At 40.4% G+C, this 13156-nt stretch overlaps 1 protein-coding gene across 1 annotated transcript in view; it reads right to left on the bottom strand.

The window, feature by feature from the left end:
• The window catches only part of FREM2 (FRAS1 related extracellular matrix 2), a 347973-nt gene that overhangs the window by 28699 nt on the left and 306118 nt on the right, over positions 1-13156 (bottom strand). The window contains exons 16-18 of the mRNA XM_075851054.1: positions 6035-6165; positions 3586-3744; positions 1519-1822 (exon numbers count right to left, since the gene is read on the bottom strand). Coding sequence (XP_075707169.1) covers positions 1519-1822; positions 3586-3744; positions 6035-6165 — 594 coding nt within the window. The remainder of the gene's footprint in view (positions 1-1518; positions 1823-3585; positions 3745-6034; positions 6166-13156) is intronic.

Genomic DNA, 13156 nt, shown 5'->3' with positions numbered 1-13156 from the left:
AGATTGGTGAAAATTAAGGCAAGCCTCTGACAAAATGCAATGGGAAAGACCAATATTTTTCTTTGCACTACTTTTAACTTCACTTTCAATTGTTTCTACAACCTCAGGATGCAGAAACAATTTAATACCAGCAGGCAAACAGACGCTCCCTTTACTCTATGAAAGTATTCCTCAGCGACATGACCTTAATGAGGACCTGTCACTAGGTCATGTAAGTTGAACTGGTTTACTGACCTGAATATCTCTGTCTCCCTGATTCCATCGCTGCTTTTTTTTGGTCCTGGACCCCCCTGTTACAGAGATATGACCCACTGTTCTGTTGGCTCCCTCTATGCTAATTTGCTGTTGTTAGCCAACAGGGTTGGTCTCTGATGCTGACCAATCAGCAGGAGGCAGCTAGAGGGTGGGTCACGTCATATTGGCCAACTACAGAAAATTAGCATAGAGGGAGCCAACACAGCAGTGGGCCATATCTCTGGAATGGGTGGGGGGGGGGGGGGGGGGCAGAAAAACAAGAAAAACAGTGCTGGAGTCGGGAGACAGCGCTATTCAGATCTGTAAAGTAGTTCAACTTATATGATCTACTGACAGGTCCTCTTTAACTCTCCAACAACGCCTCACCTCCCCTAGTAAGCTAATGCCTTGGTGTTTTCAAAGTAGCAATGCCTCTCGGGGGAAGGGGGGGGCAGGGAACAGGAGGAAAGTTTTCCCTGGGGTCCAAAGGACTCTGGCTTCAATACAAACTACAAATAATAGTAGATAGATTTCTAATGTGTTTCATTGAGTTTATATTGGACTTGAATGCGTTAACCATTCCTACCACGTATAGTTTGTTGTGATGCATGAAATCCAAAGCTATTTCTCCCTCAAAATTTTTAACGTTTAATTCTGAAAAAATCACCTGATTTATTGTCCCTCTATCTCACCGGAGCTCGACTAGCCTAATAGTTGCTGTTCCAGAGATCTCTTGTCTTCCTCTTCTATACCATAGCTGAAATTGTGCTGGGCCATCACGTCTGTGGTATTGTCATCAGCTGCCCAAGAGTATCCATAGGAAATACTCCCTCTTTACACTAACCAGCAAAAAGAGTTTTCCTACATAGATTCTGGAGTGGATCTTGGTAATGCCCATGGGGGCGATTGCCTGGCAAGGAAAGCCTAGAAGAGAGTGCGTGGGATCTCTGGAACAGTAATTCTCAAGAAAGCCAACCTTTGGGTGGATGTAGAGGATCAGAGGTTACATTTCGACAAACTTACAAATTCTACAAAAATAAGTAAATCTTAGCCATTTTATATTTTTTTTCTACTGCATTTAAATAAATATTAAATGTATATTGGAAAATATACATGGAAAGAAAAACCGCAGCACACGCAGGTATCAAAGTATCAAAAAGAATGTCTTTATTCCACCATGAATAGCAATAACTATTGGAAAATATGACAGGAACATAATAACTAATATACTGTTTGCTCTCTAAGCTAAGAAATGATACATGACATAGACATGGGAATGCTCACCTTCTTCTATGCTTATAGTTATAATAGGACTCGAAAGTTCCAGACCTTCTTGTCCTTCCGAGTTTACAGCACGTGCTGCGCACTGCACCCTTGAGCCAGCTTGGAAGTATATAGAATCCAGTGTAATAATTTTAGAAGAAGTAAAAAATGTGTCAAAGTCAACCTCCCTCATAGGACTGGTGACTCCATCCTGGCCCTTGGGGGCACTGACCATCCAGCGGTAACGGGTTAACGTGTCATTAATATTTTCGCTGATACATATCGATCCAGTTTTCTCATAATCAGAATATTTAGGGTTACATGCCTGGAAAGATCGAACATGATTATAAATATAAAAGGAGGAAAAACGAGGAACAGCTAAACAGCTAAAGCAATGTCCATGAAGCACAAACTACACGGTCCGTAGAAAAGAGTCCCCTTTATGAATAATCTCCTACATGGGTTACATACAGGATTATTTGCTTTACTAGAGCACAGTCTGTTTTTGGATTAAATCTACTGGATTTAATTTATCCGGTTCCAAGCATGGCCAGCAGTGCCAAACATTATTAGTAGCGGGCCAGTCTATGTATGAGGAGTAGGTTTCTGGAAAATACTTCCACCTAGCTAGGATCTAAGAATTGCCTGTAAAAGTGCTAAAAGTTGCAGCTGAAAGGTGAAAATAACAAGTATGTAATTATAGATTTCTAGTCTCTAACATATTTTAGGTTTCAATTCTTCACCAGGGGTGTTTTGGGCTTTGATGCCCAGAGTAAAATTTTTCTTTTTGGAATGCTGCATTATAAAGGTTAATTTTTTTACATTTTTAGTTTACCCCAAAAAAGAATTTTAATTTGATTTATTTTTACATTTTTAATATTGGAGCGGATATCATTTAATTTTGTGGTCTTATTTAGACTAAAATGGTCACAATTAAAAAAATTTAATGTTGTGTTATAAGGTAGTTTGTTTAATCAATAATTTTTATTCCAAAAAAGAATCCTTTCATTATTCCGTGCATGACGATGCCCTATATTTTTACATTGTAAAACATTTGACATCGCTATATCGCCGAGAACAAAGACCCTACTTTAGTTTTATGTATCCCGCTTCTTAACGCACAGCATTTTTTTTTTGTGAAGGTGCAAAAGAAGATAGAACAAGCAAAATTTGGTGGCTGTGGGTAATTATTCTATATTTGGGGTAACATACATTCTGCGTGACAGGAACGTGACATTTGCTATCCAGTTTGAATGTCTGAGCACCAAATGCCCATGCAAAATGTGTTTCAGTCACAAAGGCTTTCTAATATTGTGAATATGAGTTCGGAGAGGTATGTACTTTTTTTGGGGAGTGGGAGGTTTTAAACTTTTATTTTTCAGTTTTGCATTCTTTTTTTATATTGTTACAATTATTAATTTTTATTATTATTATTATTTTTACATTTTACTTTATTAACAGTCTCTGATTTGAGTGCTCTCATCCATACAAGATCTGTTCAGGTGCCGATGAAGACATCCAGACCAGAGAACGTTAGTTACTGTCAGACCTGGGCACCCTTATGCTGAAAGAAACCCACGTTTGCAGCGTTTCTGCAGCTTCGTGGGTGTTTAGGTCTGACAGCAACTAACAGCCTCTGGTCCACGTGCTGTTATTAAGACCCCATAGGCTCAGGTCCCGATGATGGTACCCAGAAAAGAGAATGTAAGTTACCTGCAGGGCTATACAATTCTGTGCTGATGGAACCTGCCGATTGCGGTGTCCAGGTCTTACCGTAATTACCAGCCTCTGATCCAGCTCCCGATGATTGAACCCAGACCAGAGCCTTTTAGTTACAGCCAGATCTGGACACTCCATGTAGCATAATCGCTGTGAGCGTCGGGGGACCCCAAATATATGGCATCTCTGCAGACTGGCACACTGCTGGCTGCCGTATATTTACAAAAGCGGTCAGGAATGGGTTAATCGCATTTTGCCACAGGATTTCATTTCACTTATCATTACATCCACTCTTCTAAATGTAAGTATAAGACAGAAGAAGTAAACGGTTAGCACACACAAGCCATACCGGTCATACACAAAACTCACAGTGATGCAGGCAACTGGGTAACCAGCAACTGGGTTGGGGTTCTCCTTAGCTCTTGAGGCGTCATCATAGATAAAAAGTGAGACAACTTGAGGAACCGATGGGAATGTTACATCTGCCATGCTGTTCATTTCTTCAATGTACACAATGGCTTTGGCCATCTACACAATAGAAAATCATGTTATGAAATGACAGCAGTTCCGAAATTCACAATCACCTATAAGACCTTGCTTAAAATGACATTAAAGGTGGGGGTGTAGATGTTCTGTATAGATGGAGGCTGGGCCCTCAGAATCATCTCCTCTGGTGGACCCAAGGACCCCCAATCTGACACAGAGTATGGCATAGGGCAAAATTGTGCCCTGATCAGTGCTCCCTTTATAGCAATCATTCCTGACTGACTAAAGTCACTGATGTCACAGATTAAAATATGATGATGAGATAAAAGCAAAAATGTAGTATTACGTGTAACACACGGTCACCAGATTTACTATTATTAATGAACTGCAAGATATCTAGAACTGGAGATATCCACTGGTCTGATCGTCAGCTCCATCTTCTGTGTTCCCATTGGTTTCAACTATTTTGTTTTCCCATTTTTATCGCCAGACCGAATATTAGCTGACAGAACAGTTGGAGCTGGTGGTCAGAAACTGATGGGTGGGAGAAGTGCTGGGTCACGGAGACCCACTTCTTTAACAGGTAAGTATTCATATATATACTTTTTTTATTTCTATATGCTAAATGCAATGGAAATGGAACGCTAGCCCAAGGTTTGGCCTTATCCCTTATTTATTTGATGGAAACATTAGCTATGTCCACAGTAAGCATATGTCCAGCAGATTGGTAGCAATGTAGCTCAGTGGTTAGACCAGCTGCCCTGCACCACTGAGGCTGTGGATTTGAAGGCCAACATCTACATGAAGTTTGAGTTACCACGATTGCTCCTAAATTTCAAGAAACACAATTAAGTAATGTTTGTTGGAATAAGGGCCTGTTCACATCACCGTCGGACTTGCGTTCATCGGTTCCTTTGACGGAAAGGTCGAACGGAACCGATGAACGGAAACTTGATGCCGATGTGAACACACCCTAAGTGCTGCAAGGTGCCTCAGCTTCTCCTTTCTTTGTAATATTATTGAAAGTGTATTTGTATCAGTTTTATCAATTGTATCAAGTTTATGATGAAACAGCATGCATAAGGGTCTGTTCACATCAGCGTTGCCCTTCCGTTGAGGGGTTCCATCTGAGGTTTCTGTTGGTTTAACCCCTCAATGGAAAGGCAAACGGAAACCTTAGCTTCCATTTCCCTCACCATTGATCTTATGGGCAATCAATGGGCAGATGTTTGGAGGCGTTCTGCTACCGATTTTATGGCCGTTTGCGGCCCGAAAAACAGGCTAAAATAAGCCTAAGAATGACATATCCCATTGGAAAGGGGAATGGTAACGCAGATTTATTCATTTACTTATACATTTCTCAGAGGAATAACAGAGGAACCACACAGCACAGAGTTCTAACAAAAGATGCTTCAGAAATGTTATTTTATAGAGGGAAGAAATATTTACTATGCCAAAAATGTCAGGAGATCTGACAGGCCCTCTTTAATATTTGTATAATGAAAAGTTCTACAACTTTCGAATACCTTTTTTTAAATAAAGTTTTTGTTTCAATTGCTCATCACTTTTATGATTTCTGTTTGCTGTCAGTGAACAGGAACATTTCCATTTAAATGCAGAGGTCAAAAACCCCTTCGGACATAGTCATGCGCACATTGTAGAGTTTGCTACAATTGTATCCAGTTCATTCATTCCTCTGTGAGGATTAATGCAACAACAACCCCAAATATCTCTTCTGTCCTGATAGTTACAATGTATCAACTGTATCAAAATGTGTCAGTCTGGGTCCTAACTGTTCAGCTGACAGAATTGCCTTTATATAACTGTACCAACCTCTTAGATGTGAGCAGGAAAATGTCTGCTCCAATATTTAGCCTTTAAATGTAAACAAAACGGAAAACTTTTGTCATTTACTGACAGCAAACAAATTGTGAAAAATGTAAATATATTAGAAAGTTGCAGAACGTTCCATTACACAATGATTAAGAATAATTTAAATAAAACTAGAAAACCCCCTAAAACCAACATTTAGTGCAGATTACTATATATTTAACCTCTTCATGGCCCACCCATGAATAATCTTTGTATTGATTGACAGGTTGAGGGGCTGTATCTCCAGAGGCGGTGTTTCTCTTCCGTATGGAATTTTTTAGGTAATTTCAGACACCACAGTTCACTGACCCCTGATAAAATACAGAAAAAATAGTCTCCCAGACACAAGTTCCAAATCTATCAATTGCCCGTTCCGGCCCCATGACGGACAAGAAAAAGCATCCCGTAAGCAACGGCACAAACAAGAGTCTAATGAGTCCTCAGACATGTTCTGCGTTACCTGGATTTCTGCAACCATGTTCTCATCAGGTTTCAGGTGCACAGTAAAAGCTTCTCTCATTTCTCGAACTCCATCGTAAAGGACTTCAATCTCCACAATGTGCTGCGTCTCCCCTTCCTTAAATTCAATCTCTAAAAAGTTACAAAAGTAAGAAAAGTTTTAATGATGAATAGGAGTGTAAGCCCCACATAAAACCCATATCTGGAGTGAATAATATTAGCACCTGTAAAGGTATATCCACACGTGGCAGAAGTTTCTGCAACTGAAAATGTGTTCCGTACATCTGAAGTTTCTGCAGAATGTGTAATCATTTCTATAAACCACATTTAGATGAATTGGTCAGTCGCAGAAATTTCTGCAATAAATTTAAATTTGCCGCATGTGAACATACCCTTACACTTACACCTAACAATCCCTAATAAACATAAGTCCTTGACTTGTCCTCTACTGTAAAGCCGGGATCGCACATACAGTTTTGATGTAGTTTTTGGCTCCGTTTTTTCTATAGCAAAAGCCAGAAGTGAATCCAAAAGGAAGGAACGTTATAAAGAAAAAATTGCGTGTGTAAACCTGGCCTTACTCTCTGTTCACATCTGCGTTGTGGCTTCCATTTATAACGGAAGCCACGACACCTTGCCAGATCCATTGTACCACCCGACAGACCCCAGACTTGCGCAGTAAAGATGGACAGATGCCGGAACAACGTGGTATGTGATGAGATAATCTTCTTCTGCTTGGTGAATACTACGACAATCACTTATATGTAACAGAGTGTGTTTTATTACATGAATCGCTATGATTGATAGCAATGAGTTTTTGTACATGACTCTTCACTATATATATATACATACATTCATACAAAGACCATAGTACAAAGTAATGGCACCAGGACTTCAAGATCGATGAAAAAGGGTGGATTTATTCACCTCAAGTGAGCAGCGACGTTTCGGTCCGTCACAGAACCTTTGCCTAAGCTTGAGAAAGGTTCTGTGACGGACCGAAACGTTGCTGCTCACTTGAGGTGAATAAATCCACCCTTTTTCATCGATCTTGAAGTCCTGGTGCCATTACTTTGTTCTATGGTCTTTGTATATTCAAGTTGAGGAAGTGATTCATCCTCTGGTAAATGTGCATATGGCCTAATATATGTTTTTTTGGAGTGCTGTGTTCATCCACAATTGTACTGTATATATATATATAAAAGTTCATTATTTATCGCATTGCTGAAAAAGACTTTTGTATAACCCGAAACCTTGCCTGTTGGTGTAGTATGAGGCATTAAAATAGAGATTAAGTTTTGCCGACGTCTACTTGTTTGCTATTATTGGATCGGATTTGGGTGGATATGAACTATTCTATCTTGGCGGTCTTTCGCATTTTCTTCCCATACGGTGGAGACATTTAGTGCGGTTACACTTTGTGTCTCTATTTCCTCATAGATTGCAAGCTCTTGCGAGCAGGGTCCTCACTCCTCTGGTTTGAATTGTAAATGAACTTTGTCACTATGTAATGTCTGATATTGTTTGTTTCATGTTCCCTCTAAATTGTAAAGTGCTGCGTAATATGTTGGCGCTATATAAATAAAGATTATTATTATTATTATTATTATTATTAGTGCTGCTTTCAGATTTTTATCATTTACTATATTGGTTGACAACCAATTTTCCCTAGAAACAGGTATGATTGAGGACAACTCAAGGAGTTTTATGTTTGTTTTGATATATATTTTTTTTTCCGGGGGGGGGGGGGATGTTTCTATATACTATGAATGGTTATGTTTTTCACTGCATTATACTTTTCCATCCATTGACAAAAAGGTATGTAATCCAATCTGATCTGTTGTTTTAAGTTTCCATCTAAAAGGGTTTTTGTTCCATTGAAAAAATATATGTAAAAAATGTCTGATAGGTGAGGAGAATGGGGGTTCCCTGAACCCTGTTCTACCAGGTGAGGTGGGCAGTGGTGGCTGCATTCACAGGGACGGATAAGAGCCCTACCCATTAGACATTTATGGCACATCCTATCTATATACCATTAAACGTCTAAGATGGGAAAACCCCTTTAAGGCTGGGCTCAGATGACTGTAGTAGGACTGGCTTTATAAACTCCAAAACTGGACCCCGCATGGTTCTACTGAACGAACTTAGATCACCATGGATCTGACCCCGGCTTCAGTTTACTGCTCATTGTTGTGGGAGATGTTTAAAGACAAGTAATGATCCTAAACCTGCATCAATATAATTACAAGTAAATATTGGGATATTCTACAAAGAAATCCCTTGCTTTGAGAACGGATTTCCCAAGATCAACAGACTATGTTTAGACAAGCTCCTACAACAATGGAGGATTAAATCATGAGAGGGGTCAGGCTGAGCTATGGCTTTTCCATCTAGATATTGTTAAAAGTCAGACAATTCAGAGTGCAGAACTCTAAAATGTAGTAACATTTTCTATTATTTATTACTCTGCTATTTTTCAATAATTTTTTTTTTTTTTACAGTATGAGCAAAAAAAATAAAAATAATTAAATATCGGTCCTAAGTTCTCCTCCTCCACAATTCTGTTCCATTGTTCCTTAGTTATTTATACTTCTAGCTATTTAGGCACTTAACAAAATAATTGCAGTCATATTGGTTGTCCACTAGCCTTCCCAGAAAGGCTGATAACGTGACAGAAGAGGACAGCCCATTACTCTATAATTACTGTTGTTTCTAGGGTTTAGGGTTAAACGCCCTTTAGGCCTTGTCTCTACAACCTAATTGCTCTGTATCTAGAAGTTCCTGAATACAGCAGAGTCAGTCAATGCAGCAATACAGCATGTTCTATTTTTTTGTCTGTATTGGACCTGTGTATTTCCAATAGAATTAGTCAAAGAAGCAAAAAAAATAAAAAATAGTCAGTTAATATTAATTATTAATCTGAATGAATAAAAAAATGGTCTTTTTTATTTATTTTTATTTTTTAGAAACAGTGCCACTCTTGTCAAGGGACTTGTTGGTATTGCCTTCTGCCTCATGTGGGTTTTGTCTACATATGGAGGATTACCGGAGGATAAATAGAAGTAGATGGACTTATGACTTTTTTTTAACCTCAAACTATGCTGCTATGTTACTTGAATAGGGCAGAGCTGCAATACCAGACAAAGCCCATGAACAAGAGTGGCGCTGTCTTTGGAAAAACACATAACATAGATCAATACAGAGGTACAATTAATACAGGGAAAACCTGGATAAAATATACCAGTATTCTCGTGCTTATATTTAGAACTATATTTCATTCCTATTTCAATACGATTGTGCGAATGAGACCTTAAAGTAAATGTCCATCTTTTCAAACCATGTCTTTTCTATGTCCAACATTCTTTACTTCTTCCTCAATTTAACTTTATATTGGTTAATGCTTCATTTTTCTAAAACCCTGCATAGACAGTCAAATGATAACATTCTTGCTTCCTGTAGCCACCACTAGAGGGCACTTACTGCGCTTATTATTGTGTTTAATGCAGTATTAGTCATCTCTCCATAGAAGTGCTGCAGACCGATAGAATTGTATAATTTCACTCTATGTCTATGCAGGGGTTTGAAGCGCCAACCACTACAAAGATATATTAACCATTTCATGACCTGGAGTGTTTTGGTCCTTCATGCGCAGACCAAAATTTCACCTTTTGGAATGCTGCATTCTAAGGGTATGTGCACACGTAGTGACCAAAAACGTCTGAAAATACAGAGCTGTTTTCAAGGGAAAACAGCCCCTGATTTTCAGAAGTTTTTTGAGCAACTCGCATTTTTCGCGGCGTTTTTCGCGCCGTTTTCGCTGCGTTTTTTACGTCCGTTTTTGGAGCTGATTTCATTGGAGTCGATGAGAAAACAGCTCTAAAAACGTCCAAAGAAGTGTCCTGCACTTCTTTTTACGAGGCGTAATTTTACGCGTCGTAATTGCCGTACGACGCGTAAAATGACGCGTCGTGGGAACAATACAGCGTTATACCCATAGAAAGTAATAGGCAGATGTTTGACAACGTATTTGAGACGTATTTTCAGACGTAAAACGAGGCAAAAAACGCCTCGTATACGTCTGAAAATAGGTCGTGTGAACCCAGCCTAAAAGTAATTTTTAGTTTTTTAGTCTACCCCAAAATTTGTCCATCTTGATTTTTGCAGGGTTTACTTACTATTAATACAATTGCTGATAGCCTCTAATTGTTTTGGGTCTTATTTAGGTAAAAATTATCAGAGAGGAGAAAATGATTTTTTTTCCCCTTATATTTTCACATTCTGGTTTAAGGCAGTTTGCTCCATAAATAATGATTGCCCCTCAAATGAAACCTATAATTCTCCCATAAATAGTGATGCCAAATATGTTTGGCTTTGCTATAGCACAGAGAACAAAAACCCTATTAAATGTACTGTACTCCTTGCCTTAGATATAGATGTAGCATCTGTTTAGAAGTGTTTTATTGAAGGCAGGGGCGTAGCTAGGGGGGGGGGGGCATGTGGGGCATGTGCCCCGGGTGCAACCTGGAGGATAGGGAAGGGGGGGCGCCGAAGAGCAGCTGATCGCTGCTGACAGGCGCTCCGTATGTCGGACACCTGCAGCAGCTTAGGAAGAGCCAGGACATTACGGCGTTCTGACTGGGGTCTGTGACGGCCAGGGAGTGGACCAGTCCAGTCACCTGACCTCACGTCAGTGACATGAGGTCAGATGACGCAGGTCAGGGGCAGGTCCACTCCCGTGCTGCAGCCTCCCTGCATCTGCCTCTGCTCTACACACACGCCGAGAAGCAGAGAGGAATCTCCGCCCACACACAGCCCGTCCTGACCTGTCAGCAAGGAGACATGGTGAGTGTCTGTGTGTATGTATATGTTACAGTGTGTGTGTGTGTGTGTGTGTCTGTGTCTCTGCATGTGTTTGTCTTTTACATCTACTACATTATCTGTACTCAGAGAGTTATCACTGTGTGTTATCTGTGGTGTTACATAGGACTGCAGGTAACATCTACTACATTATCTGTGCTGTGTACATATGTGCCTGTGTGCGTATATATGGGTCTGTTTGTGAATGTGTCTTTGTGCTTGTATATTTGTGCCTTTTATGTATTTGTATATGACCCTGTCTGTGTATTTATCTGCCGGTATGTGTGTGTGTGTGTTCGTGTGTGTGTATATGTGTCTGTACGTCTATATATATATACCTGTATGTATATATTCCAGAATGTGTGTATGTATATTTACCTGTATGTCTAAATATCTGTCTTTATGTATGTACAGTATATATGTTCCAGCGTGTCCATATATGTGGTTGATTTTTGGTTTGTGTAGGGGGCGGCAATAGAGAGTCCCGCACAGGGCGCCATCCAACCTAAGGCCGGCCCTGGCTGTCACCGACCATAGTCAGAAGAAACTCCGCCGCTGCCTGCGCCGCATGACCTCCTCGGCTCCTCCGGTAAGCCACACCAGGCAGAGCGGAGAGTAGTAGTGGTAGGGTACCGCTCACCGGTCTGTTCACAGTGTGGCGCTAAGTACAAGGGGTGGGAGTGTGGCGCTATTTACAAAGGGGCAGCGGGCTGTGTGTGGCACTATCTATAAGGGGGGGGGAGTGTTCCGCTATCTACTAGGGGGGACGCGGGTTGTGTGTGGCACTATCTACAAGGGGGGCTGTGTGTGGCGCTATCTACAGGGGGCTGAGTGTGGCCTCTTTAATTTATTTTCTTTTAATTTATTTTTATGTTAATTACATTATAGAACTATATCGCTTGTAAAATGTAGAAATGCTTTTATACTCGAGTTACATTAAAAAAATTGTGAAAAAAAAATAAGTTTCGGGGGGGGGGGGGGCATTCTGAATCTTTGCCCCGGGTGCAGGAGAACCTAGCTACGCCTCTGTTGAAGGTACAAAAGCAGATAGAGTCAGGGGTAGAACAGCCAGGGGTAATTATTGTATGGTGGCCAGGGGTAATTATTGTATGTTTGACAAAGCGTACATCCTGCGTGATGTAAACATATCAATGCCTAAGCACCTGACGCTTATGAAAAATGTCATGTAAGAAATTTAATACTGGTGTGTCTGGGTTTGGAGAGATGTGGAGTAATTTTGGGACGAGGAGGGTTTTTTTCAATTTTCATAATTTAATATTTTTTTCTTAACTTTCAGATTGCATCTTTTCTACATGCTCCAAAGCCCTTCTGCACAGGGAATTTATGTGACGCCAATAAAGAAGAACTCCAGCAGGTTTTTTCGTCTATATAGTGCAGCATAGACTACTGTTAAAGAATAATGTAGGGGCTCCTGTGCATGCCTTGTGTATACCTGTTTTAGTTAATGCAGCATTTATGGGTTGTCTGCCATCTTAGTTCCTTCTTCCCCTCTGATATGGTTCCCCTAATGCAGCCTACATTTCCCATGATGCGTCTGGCTTTGCAGAGGCAGAGGGGGTGGAGTCCCATAACACTGCACTTGCTCTGCGTCCTATCTAAGTGCAGCAAGTGATAGATCACTGACATAGAACTTCTGTGCCTCACAATGCAGAGTCTCAGTGTATTCCTATGTGATGTAGCTTCACACTGCTTTCCCTGCCCCTGCTAGTGATAGATCAGTGACATAGAACTTCTGAAATCACACAACAGAGTCTTAGGGTGTCCTATGTGATACAGCTTCAGCCTGTCTCCTCTGCCTCCTGCTTGTGTAAGATTTCTCAATGCAGAAAAAGAGAAACTTGATCCAGCGCTGGGTTTAAAAGGAAATAATATTCCAACTTTATTCCAAATATATTAAAAAGTCCATATACAAAGGGGTGGATGCATCAGATAGCAGGCCTATGTATTCCAGAGAAATCGCTTGTCCTCAAGTTTCTCTTTTTCTGCTTTGATCTTCATCGTGTGCCGCCACGAGGATCCGTGCACTGTCCGGGCTCCAACATAGGATCGGTGAGCTGGAGGATTCCTCCCCATTTACTTCTAAGATCTCTTAATGTCAGTTATTACACAGGAGGCAGTAAAAAGCAGCATCTCATAGAAATACACTTGACTCTTTGCACGCAGCACTCACAGAATATACAGTTAGTGTGAGTCAGGGGTGTTTTAGAACTCTGCAGCTATTGTATGGATTCACCTATTAATATTA

This window comes from Rhinoderma darwinii, chromosome 2, assembly GCF_050947455.1.
Source record: "Rhinoderma darwinii isolate aRhiDar2 chromosome 2, aRhiDar2.hap1, whole genome shotgun sequence".
NCBI lineage: Eukaryota > Metazoa > Chordata > Amphibia > Anura > Rhinodermatidae > Rhinoderma > Rhinoderma darwinii.
This window is presented reverse-complemented; position numbering and strand designations above follow the sequence as displayed.